The sequence below is a fragment of the Melozone crissalis genome, unplaced genomic scaffold (assembly GCF_028551555.1).
Source record: "Melozone crissalis strain CALT ecotype California unplaced genomic scaffold, PUWL_Pcris_2 ptg000057l_1, whole genome shotgun sequence".
Taxonomy (NCBI): domain Eukaryota; kingdom Metazoa; phylum Chordata; class Aves; order Passeriformes; family Passerellidae; genus Melozone; species Melozone crissalis.
Window position 1 is genome coordinate 8,187,727 of NW_026535835.1, and position 21,907 is coordinate 8,209,633.

At 40.9% G+C, this 21,907-nt stretch overlaps 1 protein-coding gene across 1 annotated transcript in view; it reads left to right on the forward strand.

Moving 5' to 3' along the window:
- TAOK1 (TAO kinase 1) overlaps positions 1 to 21,907 on the forward strand; it is a 62,444-nt gene that overhangs the window by 28,163 nt on the left and 12,374 nt on the right. Inside the window, exons 3-17 of the mRNA XM_054286984.1 lie at positions 3,813 to 3,884; positions 6,782 to 6,883; positions 7,680 to 7,725; positions 8,626 to 8,722; positions 9,084 to 9,197; positions 9,957 to 10,048; positions 12,529 to 12,622; positions 13,260 to 13,341; positions 15,189 to 15,356; positions 16,187 to 16,390; positions 17,570 to 17,704; positions 18,327 to 18,563; positions 19,319 to 19,447; positions 20,925 to 21,128; positions 21,620 to 21,859. Coding sequence (XP_054142959.1) covers positions 3,813 to 3,884; positions 6,782 to 6,883; positions 7,680 to 7,725; positions 8,626 to 8,722; positions 9,084 to 9,197; positions 9,957 to 10,048; positions 12,529 to 12,622; positions 13,260 to 13,341; positions 15,189 to 15,356; positions 16,187 to 16,390; positions 17,570 to 17,704; positions 18,327 to 18,563; positions 19,319 to 19,447; positions 20,925 to 21,128; positions 21,620 to 21,859 — 2,016 coding nt within the window. The remainder of the gene's footprint in view (positions 1 to 3,812; positions 3,885 to 6,781; positions 6,884 to 7,679; positions 7,726 to 8,625; positions 8,723 to 9,083; positions 9,198 to 9,956; positions 10,049 to 12,528; positions 12,623 to 13,259; positions 13,342 to 15,188; positions 15,357 to 16,186; positions 16,391 to 17,569; positions 17,705 to 18,326; positions 18,564 to 19,318; positions 19,448 to 20,924; positions 21,129 to 21,619; positions 21,860 to 21,907) is intronic.

A 21,907-nucleotide genomic window follows, 5' to 3' on the forward strand; every position in this document is an offset into this window, starting at 1 on the left:
TGTGTCTGTATGGTCTCAATCCTTTCACAAACTTGCAATCTCTGCGAGGTGTTTGCATACAAAAAAAAACCCTGGAAACTTTGTCCTTGCCCTTTAGGTGCATCATTATGTTGCAGGCAGGGATTTATGTGCAAATTAAAACGTGCACTTCTGCTCCATCAATTCTGACTGGCAGTGCTCTTCTCTTAGTCTGATCATCTCCTTATCACCTCTTGTTCCTTGAGAGAAATTGAGTTCTCTTCCCCTTTGTGCATACCCCGAGGCTCCCTTAAAGCCATTCTTTATGTTTGACACCTGAGTGTGGGTGCTTTTGTTGTCATTTGTCCTGTCACATCCATTCCTACTGCAGGCAAGAATCCCAGTATCCATCTGCATAATACTTACCTGACATGAAGGGATCCTCATGGCAACCTCAGTGCAGCTTGCTGTGTGCTAACCAAATATTGTGGGGCCTTCATTAAAAAACACTTTCCTCAGAAAACCTTTTCACGTTTATAATTATAGGAGGTGTGGCCAAACCTGCCAATTTTCCTTCAGAAAGCCATTTGTGTCACTATTTTATGAGATGCCTATTCAGTGTTAATAATTGCAGCAGACCATGTTGGGAACCTTCCAGCACAAATTTAATGCAGCACAGATGAACTAATTAGGAAAAGCTTCTTAATTTTGTTCCCTGCTTAAAACTATGAGCCACTGCTGTCTGGGAACAGATCTGGGGGAGGAAGTGTTTTTTAACGAAACAATACTCACCTGTGGCCTTAAAGTCACCTCACTTTGGTTAAAGAGTGACTATCAAGGGAGGGAACTGACAAATCTGTCTTCCTGCTATGTGGAAATATTATTGAAGAAATATTGTGGAAGTTTTTTTTCAGAGGCACGCATGGACCACACAGATATGGAAACCCAAAATGCAGCTGCAGATAGGCTGTGAGCTGGAAGCAAACAGCATTCCCTAACACCAGCAGGAAGCTGCCATGAGGTTTTTGTAGCCTGCCTGAACTTTGTCCTTGTGGTAAGGGCTGATGGCCCATTACCAGCTCCATCTCCAAAGCAATTGCAACTCAGAGGCCATTAATTTCTAGCCATTCTTTCTTTTTTTCCCCCACCATTTTAAAATCACCGGTTCATTATAGATCGGTATTTACTCACTATAGAGTGCAGTTACTTGCTGGCATTTGGATTGTGCTTCTTTGTCAGAAAGTACCTCCGATTTGGCACTTGCATAAAGACAAGTCTAAGCAGTGCATCACACAACCCCAGCCCATGTAGGGGCTTCATTTTTGTCAAGAGAAGGTTTCTGATAAAGACACTCTATTGCTGTTTCTGTATTAGGAAGTTTAAACCTCTAAGTTTTGTGTTGTGTCTTTTTTACTACCAATGGTTCTGAGATGTTGAATCTGAAACTGTTCCATGCAATGTGCCCCATCCTTCAAACAGAAACCCAAAAGATCAGAGTCAACATGGAGAGGGAAATTTAATGTGAATTAAATAAACATGAAGATCTAAAACATAGGGGAGTCTGTCTCTTGGGTGCTTTATTCCTCTGCAAAGCTAGAAATAAAACTTCTTAAGTTTCTTGACAAAATTTTGATTCTGCTACTGCAAACAATTAAAATTTCTCTAATTAACATAATATTGGATTATGGTTAATAACTGCTTTAAATGATACTACTGAAGACAGTGACATACTCCACTTTTTCTTTGTGCATACTTTGCCTGTATCAGTGCTGAAGCTACTCTGGCCACCAGATGTTGATCCTTTGTGTGAAGTTTTTGGAAGAAAGCAGGATATATGTGCATACATGTCTGCCATGAAACAAGCCTTGCTCATTTGGATGGTTAAAGGGAGCTGCCCTTGCACATCCTCCTGGCTTTTGTCTAGGAATTGTTTTTCAATTATCCAAGATCACAGGGAAACTAAAAAAAGCAAATGCAACTCTGTGATTTTAATATTTCTGGGGTGTCAGCCAGGACAGTTCTCCCTCTCTAGGACTGTAGGTGTTCAGCAGACTCTGTCAGGTGTTGTTTGCTTGGGTTTTCTGATGCAAAGCATCCTCTCTCCTGGCAGCTTTCATGGCATGCAGCCTGCACCAAAAATGTGGTTGATAAATAGATCTGGGGGTAATTACCCAATAGAAAATCCATATAATCCTGAAATCTCTCCTACCTAATTTAAAATAGAGTTTAGTGTTTCACTGATAGTTGTGCCCATCTTCCTTCCCTTTTAGCAGTGCTCCCACCAATGGGTGATATATATTGATCTTACTCCTGTCTCTTTGTTTCTGGTTCCTTTCATATATTTTTTTCCTTTTATAATTGATATGAATTTTCCTGGTTCACCTCATGGTTTTAGTTTCTTAGAAACTGCAAGTCTGGCACCTCTGAATCATTTTTGGTATTATCCTTACCCTACTCCCTGCTCTGCAGTGTAATAATAGCTTTTGCTTGACACAGGAAACCTACTACACTGGAACACTGCAGATGGAGCAGAAGAATAACCCACTCTCTTTTGTTAGAGCTGGGTTCCTTCTGCTTTACTGTAGTATTTTGCTTCCCTGCTTTATTGGCAGTTCTTCACACAGTTGAATGTTTCAGAGATTGTCTTTAGTCAGTAAAGATCTAACAGTCAGAATTTTATTCTTTTTTGTCTCAAACAACAAAAATAATCACACCCCCCCCCCAACTTTACAGGTACTAGCAGTGAGAGGATCCTCTGAAACAGAAAGAAAAGTAAAAATAGTATTGGTTCAACCTTGTCATAGCCAGTTGAAATAAAGACTGGCAGGGAATTCTGGGAATCTCTTTAATGAACAGCAGAATTAAAACATGACTGAAAAACCTTTTTACAAAAGGCAGAGCCCTTAATCCGTGTTCTGGTAGGCTGTGCTTGATAGTACAAATATATTAAAAATCAACATTTTCATCAGTCATCTGTGAATGCTGTGGTGCACATTATTCTGATTTATATCATTTGGCTTCGTGTCCAAGTTGATTATTATTATTATCAGAGAGACTCAGAGTTCTTTTCCTCCACCACCCTCCTGTGCTGCTGAAATCTCTAACAGAGGAAATCTGGGGTCTTATTTGGAGCCATCCTTCCTGCAAGGTGCTGCCTCTTCTCCTGCTGTGGGGAATGAGCCCTTGCTTTGGTGCTGAATTAAACAAAGCTTCTTGTCTAGTCCTTGCCTTGCATTGTTGCTGTCTGAAGTGAGGAAGTTTGCCTTTGAAGTGTGAAAAACCATGTACATTTATGGTGCAGTGTAAATAACAATACTATGAAACTGAGAAGCCTCATCTGAAGATGGGTCACTTGGATTGCTGCCATGTCTCTCTGTATCATCTGCCTTTCTTTAAGACACAAAATTTTTGGGAGCACTGGGGAGAAACCTGCTCCAGACACTGGTGGCTGTCTCCAGTGCATCATGTGACATCTTTCCTTATGGATTGAATGGAACTGGGTGGCTCAGCCTTGCTTCTGTTTCATGTGGAAAGGACCTGGGCAGGGAGAGAAGCTGATTTAGGGAAAATCCCTTCTACTTGAATCAGAGCTGAGTTTTAGTTTAGGTCACAATGCTTGACTTCTGCAGAGATTTGGTGGATGCTGAGCATGGAAAAATATCACACCTTGTCTCCCTTTCACTTTGGAAAGAAATTTCTAATTCTTGCAGCAGTCACACCTCTGGAAGATAGTTTAGTTTAATGCTCTGCAAAAGTTAGCTAAGAATAGAGATTATTTGATGATTGTGTGTGGTTTGCATCTTATGGGAAGCTGGGGCCTGAAGGAGCTGATGGATTGTGTTTTCCTGTTACAGGCACGTGATGTGCGCACCAATGAAGTGGTGGCCATCAAGAAAATGTCATATAGTGGGAAGCAGTCCAATGAGGTATGTAAAACATGTTGTATATTAAACCTTGATCATTGCAAATAATTACTATATTGGGATGGTTTTAGTTAGCTTGGGTTCCTGCAGGAGAAATATTTTCTGTGACTGTAAAGGTGAATAAGAGTACTGTGTAAATAAATCAGTTTACTGTTCCCTGTATTTCTGTGTAGTCTGCTCCTGAAAAAAGAGAGGTGGAACTCTATTCTTTCAGATACAAAGGGTTCTTTTTGGGACCACAGAAATGTGTAGACAGGAAAAAAAATGTTAAATGATGAGTTTGTATGTTAGTGTCTTACTGCCCTTAAATGTTCCATTTTAAATATGTTTCCAAAATCCAGGACAAAGGAATGATAGAAATGGATGCAGTAGTGAGAGGGAGCCTTGCTTGTTCCGAGTAGTGAGGCAGAATGCATCCCTCCCTGAATGACTGTGCTGATGAGCAGCTGAAACAAAGGCAAAAGAGTGGTGAATGAATGAGTGTGAAAATCTGAACAGCAGCATAATTCCACAAGAATTGCCAGAGCCAGGGATTAAGGCAGTCTTTGCAGAAGGGTCTGTACAAGTGGGCCTCTGGGATTCAGACATTAAAGTGTTTTCATGGCCACCCCAGATGTGTCTCCTTTCCCTGGGATGCTTAGCAGAGAGAGTTGATTTTATACTTGAAACATTTAAGTGCTAATACAGATTCTTGAAAAGCCCAAGATGACACAAGCAGCTAATTTGATATTATTTCTGGTAAATAACATCTATCAAATCATGGCATGATTTTTCAACAGAGGTATTTCTCATAAGCATGTTGTCCAAAGCATTTATGGTTCCCTCCCTCCATTCTCTATATTCCAGTCTTGGCAGCAGCCTTGCTCTGATGAGTTCAACTAACAGCTCATTGCTTTCTGTGCCTGCATTTTGTGTATTGATCATCTGCACTCCAAGGGGCTGAACTATTCCTTCCTCTGTGTGTGTGTCTGTGTAGGAGGTAGAGGTGGCAGTGTCTCTCCAGCAGTCCTGAGTTCTAGCTTCAGAGTTAAATTTGCTGTGCCTGTTTCTGTTTTGTCGCTGCGGTGACTTGTTTAACTGTGTACTGATGAAAGAATAATTTGTACTTGCTACTTGTCCTACTGTTTCAATTACTGTGAGCTATAAATACTCTATTCACATGAATGAAACAAACTGTGCATGCTTCAGAAATAGCTTTTGTTTGTCTTCAATGCGTATGTTTCTTTATTTTGAAGAAAGTAATAAGAGCAGGATTAAAACACTTTCTATTTTACATCCATATTTATTTGTTTTGTTCAGAAGTTCACTGGAGTTATGATTGAGCTGATGTAAAGAAAATTGATTAAGGGCATTCTGGTATCATTTAGTTTCATAATAAGATATTATCATTGGTGGGAAAAAATTATTCTCTCAAATAATGTCATATTTTGTACTAAGAATAGGTTTAAAACCTTTGAAAAATGTAGTACTGTGCTCTTAATGTGATCTTGGAGCTTTTTTTTTTTATGCAGGAAATCATGAATACTTCTTGACTAATACATGACTTCTCTCTTCCCAGTATAGAAATTTAACATGATGCTTTCTTGGTTTGGCTTTTAGTGCTTAGTACCTCAAAGCCTTTAAGGCTGAAGGTAAAAGGCAACCAAGTCACTCCAGTGTCAGTGAGAGAGTTTGTGCTATAGCTGCACTGTGTCATCCTATAGCAATTCTGGTGTTGAGAAATGCCTAATGTAGTCAGTCAGCTGCCTCAGTTGTGGGCTTCTGTGTTCCCTGGTTTCGTGTGTTTCTCTAACCCTAAAATTGTTATTGAGGCTTGGCACATGTTTTCCAAAGCCTTAGGGTGGATGGGCCCTCTGTCCCTCTGTGAGTACTACCCACATACCAACACGTGAGGAAGAGTGTGCGCTGAGAGATTAACAGGACCTGGAAACCAACTTTTGAGCCTTTTGGTATTGGGTTCCTCTCCCACTGGTTAACTTCACAACTGATACTCTTGCTCAAAAACATTTGCAGTGTCAACACTCTTACATTTATGGCTGCATACTTAAATGGTTTCAGCCACTGCAGTTGGTATTGAAGGTACTTTCTGTGGTTGTAGTTTTGCTGTGGCACTCTCAGACTCATGCCTTTATTACCTGAGGAGATGTGGATGTGCAGCACATGGGGGTCTCCAAGGCAAGCAATGGCAGTGTCTAGGCACACGTTGGAACTTGACATTTTGGCCTCTTCTGTGCTTTAAAGTTGCACTAACAGAGCTCCCCTTATTATAAACTTGACTTTGTTTTATCTGTTTATTTTTTTTTCTCCGACAGAATCATTCCTTTATCTAGTAGGTAACTCGTTTTAAATTGGCCCTTGTAAAGATTAAACTAGTAATAGAGAAACATTATCAAGAATGTACTCAGATAGTTGGCAGCTGCTAAAGGGAGCCTCATCCAGTGTAATATAGTGACTAGTAGGGATAGGTCTTTATAGTAACAAGAGTTGAGAGAGGCAGCTGATCCTATTGAAGGACGCTTAGCACCCACATCTCTTTCAGGTTGGGGTGTGTGTTTGATTTGACAACAGAATTGGTATCCCTTAGTAGAGGATCACTTCTTTTTTGAGGACTTGTTCAGATATTTAAATGTCTATCAGTATATCCTATGCACACATTCAAATATATAAACATAAAACATTGCATTGATGAGAAATCCTTGCATTGAACCTAATTGATCAGCAACTTATTTTGTGGGTCTGCTGAGGAGTTAAGCAGTGAATATCACAGTGTTGATACAAACTTACTTTGATTTGAACCTTGAGATAGTTTTGGCTCTTGAAATAATTAAACTACATAGTAACAACAACAAGAACAAGGTAACAGTTCTAAAAAGTCTTTCTGTTTATTTTATTCCCTATAGAAATGGCAGGATATTATTAAGGAAGTCAAGTTCCTCCAAAGAATAAAACACCCTAACAGTATAGAATACAAAGGCTGCTATCTGCGGGAGCATACAGCATGGGTAAGCAAATGCTGCTCTGCACTTCTCTTCCTTGCTTAAAGGTGCTTTGAAATCCCTCCAGCTGGATTTTGGGAGGCACCTGAGCACTGGTGTTGTACAGACTGAGATGAGCATAGCCAAGGGCCTTGCAGGTGCTTAGCAAACTGAATGTACTTTCTGGAACCAAGATTTAAGGAAATTTGCCTTTTTGCTTAGATTAAGTGTTGCTGTTCTAGTGTATTTAGCTTGATAAACTTGAGTATTTGAAATAATGTGCACCCATCACTAATAAAGTTTTGTAGTGCAATATACTAAAGAAATCATATTACTGAACTAATAGTTTAAGTTGTAAGTGCTGTTTTGTGAGTTAGCTTCAATAAATCTGTAGGGCAAAGTTTTAGCTTCTCTTTTTGAAATCTGTCTGGGACAGAATCTTAAGTAAATCCCTAAATAGCCCTTTAATACTCTGATAAGCTTGTTAAGTGCAGTTTAACATTCCTGTTAAGCATGTGCATATAAAATATGATATGTAATACAATATCTAACTGGTCATGAATGTGCTTTGGCCTTCCTTACAAGTGGTGTTGCTTGGTATCTTACAGGAGGGTTATGCTTAATTCCAGTTAGAGCTGTACTTGTGAGAGGGGTCAGTGTGACAGTGCTGGGATGGAGTTTATGGTACAAGCAATATTTGCTTTGTTATGGCAGCCTGCCCTGTGTGTTCCAGGAATTAGTTCTAGATTTCTCCATACAAGTCTAGAAAACATTTATTTACTATTACAGATTTTCTAACTACTTTGATTTCTTCCTATAACAGCTTGTTATGGAATATTGTTTAGGATCAGCATCAGACTTACTAGAAGGTAAGTGAGTCACACATGTTTATTTGATGGAAAGTCAGAAGTAGAGTACTGAACTAGGGGGTTACAGCATTACAGAATTTTCCTTGAGTTTATAGTTTTGTTTGGGGCCAGAGTGTGTATAAATAGATGCAGTTTGTCAAATTCTTGCATAGTTGTAGTGGGTTTTCTGTAGAATACTGATTTTCCCAGGTGTGCTTAGTTTCTCCTTGGCTCTTACTGTTTTTAAGTTGTCAGTCAGCTATTTGTTTGCTTCTGAGTTTTAGGTTCTCCTGCCATGACAGTTCAAGATTTACTTCTGAAAACCCTTGCTGTTGATCCTAATGCTTACTAACAACTGTAGGCCTGTTGACTAGAATAGCACTACAGCAGTGTTAGGGTTGTGCTGATGAGGTCTTTCATTAAATGGTCATTTTTCTACCAGGCTTCTTATAATGGCCTGGCTTTGAAGATTTCTGTGTGGCCAGTAAGTTGTTCCTTTCCTTGCCAGAAGCATTTCAGGACCAAAAGCTGAGCTGCCAGAATCTGATCTGTGTTGCTAAAATTTATTTGTGTGTGAATTGCTGTAAATTTCTGGGGTTTGGGGTTTCGCCTCATTAATGGAAAACTGAATCCTGAGTCTCAAGAAGTTACTTGGGAGACTGGTCACATAACTGACAGGAATGCAGTTTATGGTTGGAGAGTGGTCTCTCTGGTAGTAAATAGCTGCTGGTTTACAGTTAGAAGATTACATCTGATTATAGAATGTACTCTGTGAACTATTTTTACATTTGCTTCTCATACTGAACCCAGTGAAAATGGACTTTTAGTATTTCTGTTTACATTGTTAACTGTACTGGCTTGCATGCTGCAAACTGTATTGTTTTCTGTAATACTGAATTTCACATAAATTCTTTCCTTAAGTTCATAAAAAGCCATTGCAAGAAGTGGAAATAGCAGCAATTACCCATGGTGCTCTCCAGGGATTAGCATACTTGCATTCTCACAATATGATCCATAGGTGAGTAGTTACACTTCTGCTGTCTCATACACACTTACACATGATTTGTTTTGTTGATTGTATCCCCTCCATCCCAAATTCTACATTGTAAGCAGAGATTTGCTTTTCACAGTATCCATATACTCCAAACAAGTTATTTGTAGTAGTCTAAAAACTAGCAAGACTAACATGTAAGACAAAAGAATCCAAAATCAAGGGCCACTTTAAGCAATTAACCTAATGGTTAAAGACTTTGTGTTTGGAGGAAATGTGAATATTTTGCAGCTTGAACACGTGAATATTGGTGTGTTTCATAGTCTGTCCAATAGGGAGTTTTCTTCTTAGGAGGGGAGTAATACTGACACTTGTGTTCTATCACCAGAGATATCAAGGCAGGGAACATCCTGCTGACAGAGCCAGGACAGGTGAAACTTGCTGACTTTGGGTCTGCTTCCATAGCATCTCCTGCCAACTCATTTGTGGGGACGCCATATTGGTAAGCCAAGAGATTTACTCATTTCTGGCTTTGTGAAGTGAAAGGATCATGCATTGGCTATTTAATATACTTGGGTTTATTGGAGCTAGCTTTGTAGTCTTCCAGTTGTGGTGATGATAAAATGTACTTTGTTAGAAAAAAAAGTTTCAATAGTAAGCAGGCTCTGAGTTCCAAGAAATTATGTATCCTTGTGTTTGTATTCACAAAAAGTAATAAAAACATTTTGCTTTCTGCTTAGACTGACCTAAAGTGATAGAGGTGGGATTGAATCATCTGTAATATATTTTAATCACTCCCCCCAGTGGTTTAAACAATTCATGTATTCTCACTGTGTCTGGTTGTTGAAATAATTGAAGTGTTTTTTCTTTCATAGGAAAGGCCAGGTTCACTGAACCACCCCCTTTGCAGATCCCTTGTATGCTTTTGATCTCTTACACCTAATCTGTGGTGTTTACTCAACTGCATGTTATAATTATTTCACCACAGTTGGTCAGCCAGCTAAACTATTGGAAATGTGGGAGGGTGAGAAGGTGATGATAGCCACAAATGGAAAGCTGGGCAAGCACAGGAGAACATCACCCAGCCTCTGCAGGCCTGCACCAGTGTGGGTGCCTGGTCTTTCTCCCAGTATCCCATGGTCATGCCTGATAGCTTGGGGAATATTTGTTTATGGTAGCTGAAATCAGGGAAACAGCCTTTTCATACTGATGGAGATAATGTGTTGCACTGCCTATTTTGAGCACCAATTCCTTTTCTTAGGATGGCCCCAGAAGTGATTTTAGCCATGGATGAAGGGCAGTATGATGGCAAAGTAGATGTTTGGTCTCTTGGAATTACCTGTATTGAGCTAGGTAAGTTATTTCCTTTGAAAAAAATTAAAATGTTATTATTTAATCCCTGGAACTTGTTCAGTTGAATCACAGTGCAGAAGATTTTGTGCTCCCTTTCTTGTCCTGGTTTCTATGCACCCTGAGTTTTAGAGAAAAGAGTGAAATGTGCTTTCTAGAATTCCAGACCAAGTCTTCAGTTTGATGTTTATGGAAATGGTGTTTTCATTACCTGAAGAAAAAGAGTTATATAGACAAAGAGAGTGGCCAAGTGATATCACTAAGGGTGTTCACATTCTGTGGGAGAGGCAGTTAACTTCTGAACTGAAAAACAGTCAATTGCTGAGCAGCTTTAGAAGTGAACCATTAAAGGTACCAGTGTGGAGATCTATTTAGTGCTATAAGTTGATATTGTTTCTGTGAAAATTTAACATACACTAAAAATTTTGCAGTGATGAAGTTCTGGAGAAGTTGACAACTTCAAAGCTGTATTCAGTGTGTGTTGTCACTTCTGAATAGATTTTTTGTTCCTTAAACAAAAAGATACTAAATAATCCAATTTTGAAGTGGTAACCTGAAACTCAAAGCCTAAAGAAATGATGGCATTGCAATAGAACAGACCCTTTAAAGCTTTAAAGCAGGATGTGAGTTTAAAGGGACAGTGTTAGTATGGCATTCTGTTTAAATTTCACACATCATGTTTTCTTGGAACAAAAACACCCTGGCTGAAGCACACCATGCACACCACTGCTCCGTGCACCTGAGGCTGTCCTCCCATCCTTGTCAGATCTGATTGCTCCTGCTCCAACCCATCCTCCATGGAGGAGCACTCAGCCAGGCAGTGAGAGCTCTCAGGAACACACTAATCCATGTGAACTGCACAGTTTAGCTAAAAATGCTGTCTGGCATTCCAAACTGTCAACTTCATTTTCTTCCAGGACGCGAAATAGATTCTTTCTTCAGAGCAGAGATTTTGTTTGTTGGGGTTTCTTTTTTTTTTTTTTCCTCTTGGTTGCCAATATAAAGCAAGTTGAAGGGGTGTGACTGTCATGACAGAATCCTGCTCTGAGTGGAGTAAGGAGACTTGGCTGGCTGCAGGGCTCCAGGAATGCAGTGAGCTCATGGTCACCACACCCCCGGGAGTCCTGCACGCCGCGTTCTTGCAGGATGAAGCGTGTTGGGCTTCATCTACGGCTGCTGCCGTGGTGGGAGGTGAGACTAGGTCAGGACAGCAGAGCAGTGTAGGCTGGGTCCGTGTGCCTGGCTCATTTGTGTTGCTTTGAGTAAGCATGGGAAGGCAATAGGGAAATGAGATGTCTTGTAGTCTTCTCAAATTATCACTTAGTCTTAGAAATGGTCTTATTGAGGAACTCGGTTTCAGGGTTTCCAGAAGATTTCTATTTTATTCAGGTGAGCTAAGAGGGAAAAAAAAGGTAGAGAGAACAGTCAGTTACAATAGTTCAATGAATAATCTGTCTGATCCTTGATAGCAGCAACTAGTTATCTGACAGATTAGAGGAGGTAAAGTGCTGAATTTGAGGAAAGACTTAAGTCCTCAATCTACCCGTTCTGAGGAATTTGTAGGGCTTAGTGCATCCTGCCATAGCCATGAGTGTACCATGATCTCTGATCCATAGTTCAGTGCTGCTGTTCAACTCAGAACTGAGCAGACTAAGAAAAGCAGCATTATTTTTTTTTGTTTGTTTGTTTTGAGGAAGGAAAGTTTTCTGTTGCATTTTCAGTAGTTAGGAACATCCTCGTGGCCTGACCAGCTTCTCTGGAATGTCTATGGCAAGGCTGAGCTTTATAAAATTTGCCCCATAAACATTCTGATGAAGCTTCAATTTTGTTGTTGCAGTGAGATCATCTCCTTCCTCATTAGGCTTTCATGCTGTGTCAGTCTATAAGAGTAATACAAGCTTGAAAGAGAGAAGAGCCAAAGAGAGAAGGCAACTCTCAAAATAGTATAAAGAGTTGGCCTGTTGCTGACTTCCTGCCCATGTGCTTAGTCAGTTAAGTGTGATTTGATGGTTCTTGTAACCAGCATTTTCTTCATCACTGCTATCCTGCTAGAAATAAATATTTCTTAGCTTTTTAGCAACTGTAGATTAAAAAAAACAAAGGGGGGGTGTATGAAGCCAAGAATGCTTAGTGGCTAAACACCCAGTATAGAGCTTACTGTTAACTTACTCCTATTTTAGTACATTACAATGAGTCAGAGAACTCAACTATGATAAACCACGTAATTTAAAAGCTTGAGAGGACAAGGCATTTGATCTTCAAAGGGCTTTCATCTTCTTCAATGGCACAGGACATATGCCAACATATCTGTCTGATTGCAGGGTAGGGTTGGTTTGGGGTTCCATGTTCAGGCAGTAGGAATTTTGCTGATGTGGTTTTCTTTTTAAAGAGATGTAAACTGTAAAAAAAAAAAAAAATAAATAAAAAGAGCAACAACATGAGACTATCTCCCTATATAAAAACTTCTTTTCTCTTGTGTGCAGCGGAAAGGAAGCCTCCTTTGTTTAACATGAACGCAATGAGTGCCTTATATCACATAGCGCAGAATGAATCCCCTACACTACAGTCTAATGAATGGTGAGTATTGCTGAGGGAGGAATGTTGGAGGGGATGGCTGTAAATGGAGTGCTTTGTCATGCTGAGTTCTTGAAATGGCTGGAGTCCTGTTGGGAGGATGTGAGCTGGAAGGTTCTCATTAGATTCACTATACATTTCGTACACAAAATTGACCAATTACTAAATATATGTTTGAGACACTTCACTGTAGTAGGAACAGGACAGGCTGCTGGAAGAACTTAAGATCCTGTAAAAAATTCCGTCCATGGGTCAGTAAACTTCTGAAGCTCCCAAGCTAGCCAAAACTGTGGGGTTTAGGTTTTTTTAATCACAAACCACACTGTCAATTTCTAAATCCTGTTTTGTTGAAGTATTGCTTTGCAAGATGAAGACACAGCGTGTGGCAAGTGTCTGTTGCATAAACTTCAGAAGAATAAAGCACAGTAGTAGCATTTTGTGCCTCCCAGCCTCAACAACTGTCTTGAATTCAGCAAATACAGTAAACTAATTTCAAAAGTTAAAAACTTCCTAATTATGGTTTACTGAACCGTAGTTCTTGGCCTAGGAGCTACAAGGATCCAGATGTGAGGATCTTGACTCCTTAATGAATTAAACTGGGTTGTTAACTTAGGTGGATTTTTTCCTCTCCTTGACACAGGTCTGATTATTTTCGAAACTTCGTAGATTCTTGCCTCCAGAAAATTCCTCAAGACAGGCCTACATCAGAGGAGCTTCTGAAGGTTGGCTTGCTTGTCCTTTCTGTTTTCCATGTGGTATTAAAAGGGACTGTGCCCTGTGATGATGGTTTGTCTCACCTGCTGTACAAGGTTATGGTTAATGATGCTCAAACACCTTTGAGCTGTGAGTGCTGTGGGATGTACTGAGCTGGCAGCCCTGGCTTTGCTGCCTGTCTGCAGTGTCTCAGAGTGTTCCCCAGGTGACTTTCCAAGCCAGCCTTGGAGTTCTCAGCATAAAAGGTCACTCCACCAAGGTGACGCTGGATGACCATCAACTTGTCAAGAGTTTTAGTTTGTAAACTCAATCATTCCAGTGATTATAATTAATCCTGACAGAGCTGCTGTGCAAATACCTTTTGTTACTTCCCCCTGTGTTCTGTGCTATAGAACACTCCAAAGTGCTTTATGCAGTACCTGAAATCCACTGCTGGGGAAAAGGAGGCAAAAGAAACCAGTTTTTCCTCCCTCTGTTTTTCCTTGGCGTGAAAAAGCCTCAGCAGTCTGCAGGCTTTTTCTTGCTTTATTTCTTAGCTTCTTTTTTAATTCTTCATTTGTGCTCCTGAGTGCTGCAGGTACTTGGCTTTGCTCACTGTAGTCTGGAGACAAAGCCAATGGGGTAGATTGTTGCAAAAGGCTGGCATGTGAACAGAACTCACAGAGAAGTTGGGTGTTGGAGCTGCTTTTTTGTGTGACTGATGGATTTCCTTTGTGGCATCAGGTGGCATTCAGAATTTTGCTAACTTGTCATTCTCTTTACAGTGCTTCTGACATTTTGGGTTTCTTTTATCCTGGCCCTGCTTCTGCTAAACAGTGTTTTTCCAAATTTTTTGCATTGCAGGGAAGTGGATGCTATTTATGAAGGTTTTATCAGCACCTTTTTGCATGGTTTTACCTAAAAATGGCTCTGGGGACTTGTGCCTCTTTGAGAACTGTCTATTCAGAAAGTAAATGCAATTATCCAGGAAAGGTTTCGGTGTGGGTGTGTAGTCCTGCCATTTCAGAATTCTACAGATTGGTTTTATTTTGAGCAATGTGCTGCAATTAAAGAGAACATTGATGGAAATGAAACGTTTGGAAATGTATTCCTTCCATAACTATAGTCTGAAACAGCTGCATGCCACTTTACAGGGACAGGTAGGGAATGTGCCATGTTGGAAACAGCATTGCAGTTCTCCAAAGGAACAAAATGAAAGTAGTGGTGGTGTTAATAATGACTCATGCTTCCACAGCACATTGCATCTGGAGCCTGCAAAAGCTGCTTCTGACATACATAGACAGTTCTTGCTTTACCTATGGGTAAAATATAGCACCTTTGCAGGGAAATGTGGTGAATATCTCCAAGAGAAGAGCAGAACGTGGGGAACTGTTCCAGGACCAAGCTCCAAGGTTCACAGCCTATTTTATGACTCAGAGCTGTATGATGAATACTTGATTCCCAGGCTTTTCTAAACAAGGAAATGGGATTTATACTGAGAGTTAGCTGATGAGTTAATTAACATTTGGTTAAAGATATTAGCCAGTCTAACAGCTTTAGCTTTTATTTGGTATTTGTTGCTCTTCCCTCACTAAACCACTAGTAGATGATGTTTCTGAAGTGTAAGTTTATAGTGAGCAAGTTTTCATGGCATGTAAAATGCTATTTCTGGGTTTTTACACCTTTATTTTTTGGTACAATCATTCTGAAATCTATCTTGATTGCAAAGTCTGAAAATAATGCCAGTGTTAGCTGTGAAGGTGTTCTCCTCCTGTGCAGGGAAGAGGGCTGACAAACCCAACTAGAGCTCATCACTGTGTCCTCAAAGCATGTGCATTGGAGGCATGAGAGCCACTTATCTGTTTGTGTTCTGCAGCACATGTTTGTTCTTCGAGAGCGACCCGAAACAGTGTTAATAGACCTGATTCAGAGAACAAAGGATGCAGTGAGAGAACTGGACAACCTGCAGTATCGTAAAATGAAGAAGCTCCTCTTCCAGGAGGCCCACAATGGCCCTGCAGTGGAAACACAGGAGGAGGAGGAGGTGAGAGAAATGCTGGATTTCTTCACTGAACCACAGAGAATGAACTGTCATTTAAATAACCACAATTCAGATATTGCTGAAACGAAGGGAGGCTGTTTACACACCTGGCTGTAAACACTGTCTCCCTCTTTGTGCTTGGAATAAAGCTACCTCAAGGCACAAACAAGGACAAACAGGGTAGATACCTAGTGCTGGCAAGAAGCTGTGCCATGTGTTCATGCTTGAACAGTCAGCTTCCAGTCCTGTAAATCCTCTCTTTCTTTGCCTGTTTATGAGGCTTCATGAGGACTCTTTAGCAACTGCAGTTAACCTCTGTTTTGACCATATGTACTGAGAATGTTGTTCTAAATCTAAGGCATTGAGGTTTTTACTTGATTTATTAAAAAAAAAAAAAGAAAAACAGGTCATCAGGGAAATGGATTTCTCTTTTTTGGGTTGAATGCTGCAGAGAAGGAGACTCTGAATTCCAGTTCTCTTGTACAGAAAAGAGCCTGCAAGGTGCAGGGTCCCAGCTGAGCACTCAGGTGATTCTGGTGTCACAGCAGTTTCTGGTGACACGCTGTGGCTGATACATGATAGAATTCAGCTTGTTAACAGGCTTGCTGTTGAAAAGAATCTGACATCAGCCAGTTAATCTTGACAGGGCTGACTCTTTCTCTCCCCAGCATCCCACAAGAAAAACGTTTCATGGCAATGCCTGGAGGGTGGAAAGTGCCATGACGTGGCAGGTGGATGCCTTTAGAGAGAAATGGAATGAAAATTCCATTGGGTAATGTCCATGGGTACCTCTGGGATAGGTTTGAATTTTCTTTCTAATTCCTTTCTCCTAGGAACAAGATCATGGCGTGGGCAGGACGGGAACAGTGAACAGTGTCGGAAGCAATCAGTCCATTCCTAGTATGTCTATCAGTGCCAGTAGCCAAAGCAGTAGTGTTAACAGTCTTCCAGATGCCTCGGATGATAAGAGCGAGCTGGATATGATGGAGGGGGACCACACCGTGATGTCAAACAGCTCTGTCATTCATCTAAAGCCGGTGAGCCCTGGATTCTCACTGCACAACTTCCAAGGTGTAAAGTGGAGAGAATTTGGTGCAAAGTCACCTGTTCCCATTCCCAAGTCATTATCTGCAGTTTATATTATTGTGCCCCAAATTATATATATGAGTGTGCACTGGAGACTTGGGAAAGCGGCTGTGAAGATGGTTTATTTTTGTCAATTCACTAAAAATTATTTGACTGATGGAATTGTTTCAAAAGCAGTTTGCTTTATCTGGAGGAGTTGGAATGGGAGGTTGTAAATAGGTTTGTTTGGTGGCTGACTTCAACATGCGTAGCACTGCCTTGTGGGACAACAGGATGTGTGACTTCCCCTTTTTACCTCTTTGTTAGATAGTTCTTAAAGTCAGGGCCTACAGTAGAAGCTGAAATCAGTTCTGCAGCACTCAGCTTCCCAGCACTTGATTTGAATATTTTGTTAATGAATAAAGTGTAGGGGAAAAAAACGCAGCAGAAACCACTTCCCTGCTTTGCCTCTGCCAGATGAAGGGTGGGCTGGGGAGTGCCCTCTGAGCTGGGCTGCTCTTGCCACGGAGGGGTTATCACTCCATTTGCTCAAAGCGCTACCGTTTCCGTGGCTGATGATAGGTGTGGCTAGAATGTCTTGTTCTTTGCCCAGATATGCAACAAAGACACAGGTATTTCCTCAGGGAGTTAATTAGTATATCATATCTAACTAGTAATCGCTCTATGATGAATGACAAACTCAAAATAAGAATGTGGAATACACCATGACAAATTTTAAAATTTGCTTTGAGGTATTTCTGCAGTGGGTGTAATGAAAATATCCCTCTCTCTTTCAGAGCTACAAAGATGTTGTTTTTGTCTTTCAGACTTGATAAAATCTACTTTATAGCTTTTATGTTTTGTTGCAGTAAACTGTTTAACTCAGCTTTCACTTTTCCATTATTTTTCCTCATTTTCAGCTTTGGTTAGTAATCTTCCTCTTAGTAATAAAAATTCAGCATGAAATTTCTGAAAGCAAAGGTCGTAGATCAGAACTCCTTTTGCAGTATATACCTTCATCAGCAGGAGGATCTTTCAGGGCTGATGAATGTAAAACGCCTTTTTCTTCCTTTCAAATAAAAAGACCGAAATTAAAAATCTTTAGTAACACAGTTTCTCTCTATTCTCTGATATTAATATTTGCTAATAAGGAGGAAGAGAACTACAGAGAGGAGTCGGATCCTCGGACAAGGGCATCAGAACCCCAGTCTCCTCCCCAAGTGTCTCGCCACAAGTCTCATTATCGGAACCGAGAGCACTTTGCTACCATACGCACAGCGTCGCTGGTACGTGGAGGGCTGGTCTGGAGAGAGCTCTGCAGGAGGGCATGCTTTGAACACAGCTCTGTGCAACCCCTCAGAGCTTTCAGAATATCACCACAATATGAGCAACTTCTCAGAGCTTTCAGAATATAACCACAATATGAGCTATCTTCATTGACTGAGATACTGGCACTGAAATAATTTAGTATCAGTTAATAAAAGCTTCAGTGAGATACCTGGGCAAATGTAATTTGTGTGTATTAAATATTTTAAGTCGCAAATCCGATGTGCCCCATAGAATATGGGAAACCATTTATAATAATAAGCTGGTTTTTATTTTCATATGCATATTATGAATATTTGTGGGTGTGTGTGTGTATCCACCCTCATTGTATCAGGCTAAAAGGCCGTTATTTAGTACCAGCTTTATAACAATTGTACTGTTTTTCTGCTGGAGCCCATGTGAGCTTATCTCCTACAGCAGAATTGAGTTTTTAATCTGCTCTGCTGCCATTAGGATGTGTGCTTTTCTTTACAACAAAATCATATTTCTTAACTGAATCGTTTTCTTTTGTGGTTTGAAGACTGCTGAAAAGCAGATTAGGCAGCATTAACTTCCTCTGGCCCGATGTGGTTATCTTCCTAGGTGACAAGGCAAATGCAGGAACATGAGCAAGACTCTGAGCTCCGAGAGCAGATGTCTGGCTATAAACGTATGAGAAGGCAGCACCAGAAGCAACTGATGGCGTTAGAGAATAAACTGAAGGCAGAGATGGACGAGCACCGCCTCAGGTTGGACAAAGATCTCGAAACACAGCGTAACAATTTTGCTGCAGAAATGGAAAAGCTAATTAAAAAGCACCAAGCAGCCATGGAAAAAGAGGTAGGAGGTTATGGTTTGTCAGACCAACCCATGTTTACATTGAATTGTCCACTTCCCCTCACTGATGCAGAGATCACAGTGTGGACTCTGAGATGTCTTGTTCTCTCAGGAGCCAAGCAAATTGGTAATTAGAAAAAAGTTAATACATCACCTCCTTACACTGAGGAGTTATGTAACTGGAGAAGAGGTATGTCCTTCATGGCAGTGGGTTGTACTGAATGTTAGAATCCTGACCCCAGAAAAAACACTGAGGGTTTTCCTCTCTCTTGCCCTGTCTGTGCTGTCAATAATTGCCTGCCATTGAATGTTGTGGAAGCAGATTAGCCTGCAGAGAAATGTGCCAGCTACACTTAAATGTTCACTGTCTAGTTGTGTATGGATATGGGGGGGCTGTGCTTTTAAATAATTGATAATGAAGTGGTGCTGCCTACAGCAGTTATAATCGATTTTTGTTCATCTCTGATCTCTCAGTGGAAGGCTGAGGTTATAGTTTATCATAAGGTTTAGACTTTTTGAGGCAAGATTAGCTGAACAATAGGGCTGAGGGAATGTGGCACTGGAGGAGGACTCTGCTGGGTGCCTTGATGGGATGGGGAATGAGGAGAGAGTGAGGACAAGCTCCTCTGACTTGGACTTGTCCAGACACGTGGTGAATATTGTGGTGGCTACCATAAGGTCTGGGTCTTGAGGCTGAAATTGGACATGAGCTATAATCCATTGGGACTCAGACTGACTTGCTGCTGGATTTGCTGTAGGCTAAAGTGATGGCCAACGAAGAGAAGAAGTTCCAACAGCATATTCAGGCCCAACAGAAAAAAGAATTGAACAGTTTCCTGGAGTCCCAGAAGAGAGAATATAAACTCCGTAAAGAGCAGCTGAAAGAGGTAACTCATCTCCAAAAAGAAATGTGTGATATGGTGTGAGAGTGGTGAGCATGTGAAAATAAAAGTGACACTGCACCACAGATCTTCCACAGGATTGCAGTGAGTTCTGCATTTCATGAGCACAGTCCTGTGTGTACTATATTTGTTTCATATCTTTGACCTTTGAATAAGAGAATTAATTTTTTTAGTTAGTTGTTGGTAACTATATGTTTATGTTGTGAAAGTACAAACCTCTCAATTGTTTAATGCTGCTTTTTAGCCAGAAACATGCAAAGTTGGCAATCCTAAGGAATGAAAAAAGTTTATGAAAGGCCCTGAAGATTTTTCTCATACATTGTTGTTGCAGGTAGTGGCTATTCCCTGCAGCAGTTACTGAAGTTTCTTATCACTTAATTTTTTTGTAAGGAAAATACCTGTAAAGCACTATTAATTTTAATGGAGAAAGCTGTGTAATTATTTAATAATCATTGCATTTTAGTGAAAATCAAGATCTCTGTGAAATGCAGAGAAACTGTAGAATCAAACTTCCGATTCTTTTTGTGGAGTGACTGAAACCTTAAGCACTATAAATAATTTTTTTGAAAGAATCAACTTGTGTGACACAACTTTGGAACTTGCTCCAAAGGGAAATATTCCCAAACATAGGCATTTCCCAGGAGGAAAAAAAGGCTAAAGAGCAGCAGAGCCAAGAAAGATCTAACAAAAACTACAGTAGCGTGGGCTCTTTATAATAACATAGGATCTTTTTCTAAGTGGGCAGTAGATCACAGAGCACCAAGAAACACTGATGAAATACAGAGGAGTTCTGTCTCATTCTTCAGTTGAAATGTATCGCAACAAGTCTTAATTACTGCATGGGCATCTCTAGTATGCAATTCAAGCAAGCAGAGTCTTCTGCCAAAGATACTTTAAGCTAAGTAGTACAAATGTGGAAACTTTTAAGTTTTACCTGTGAACTTCTTTACATTGTTTCTGTGAGTTCCAGCATCTCAGTGAGCAGTCTGCCTTGATGAGTTACAGTAAAATGGGTATGTGCTCTGATCAAGCAAGGCACAAAAAATTTTCTGATGTGCTTTGTGTGGCTGGAGTTCTGTTTGAACAACAGGACGTGAACACTTTCCTTCTCTCAGTCCTTTGGGAGCCTGTAAGAATGTTTACCAGGCAGTATGGCAGTACCTCCAAGTGTCTTCAGTGTCATGAGAGGCACCCCCTCATTTTGATATTTTCAGCTGATACATAGGTCTGGAAACTGTGCACATAAACCAGTATTGTTGAATCTGTTCCACTGTGATTTGTCTCCTGGTATTTCCTTAGTGTTCCTTTCATGATGTGATGTATTTTAAAGAGGCTGAGATGGCACCAACCTTGAGAATAGAGAGTAGAACATAGTTCAGTAGTTTATTAGTCAGGTCTGTCCAGTTCATAGCCAGAGAACTTAATGCAACTATTCCACAATTAATCACCTTGCAATTATCAGGAGCTGAATGAAAACCAGAGCACTCCAAAGAAGGAGAAGCAGGAGTGGCTCTCTAAGCAGAAGGAGAACATCCAGCATTTCCAGGCAGAAGAAGAGGCCAACTTACTGAGGCGTCAGAGGCAGTACTTGGAGCTGGAGTGTCGCCGCTTCAAGAGACGGATGCTCCTGGGCCGCCACAACCTGGAGCAGGACCTGGTTCGGGAGGTAAGGGGACAGGGAGCAGGCAGAGATCAGAGCTGGTTGCACCTGTGGGAAGTGCATCTCACAGGAGCACCTAAATTCCAGCTCAAATCACACAGAAGTGTTTGTTACCACATCCAAAGTGTTTTTGTCGAACAGTGGTTGGATGCTTTGCAGTGCCATCTGGTAATCCTTGTGCCATCCAATATACAGGTTAATGCTCTATTGCAGGAGAATTGTTAGGTCCAAAAAGTCATCAGACACAACAGTTAACAGAAAATGCTTACTGTGAATCCTGTTGAGCATCTGCAACAGGAAGAAGAAAAGTGAAATGAGGAAGGAAAAATTACCGATGGCGTTGCTGTCTGCTGCTGATAAGACCAAGAAATTCTGTGGTCTGTCCTCAGATGTCTTGGAAAGAGAAATGCCCTTGTGAACAAAGTGAAATGTCACTTTGTCAACGGAAATCCAAGTAAGTACAAAGAACCTAATAATTCCCTGTGTCCTCCTGCTAGGAGCTAAACAAAAGGCAGACACAGAAGGACCTGGAGCACGCCATGCTGCTGCGTCAGCACGAGTCCATGCAGGAGCTGGAGTTCCGCCATCTCAGCACCATCCAGAAGATGCGCTGCGAGCTGATCCGGCTGCAGCACCAGACCGAGCTCACCAACCAGCTGGAGTACAACAAGCGCCGCGAGCGGGAGCTGCGCCGCAAGCACGTCATGGAGGTCCGGCAGCAGCCCAAGAGCCTGAAGGTAATAAGGGATGTAGGAGCTCTGAAGGCGCTAAGTGGTGTAGGAGCT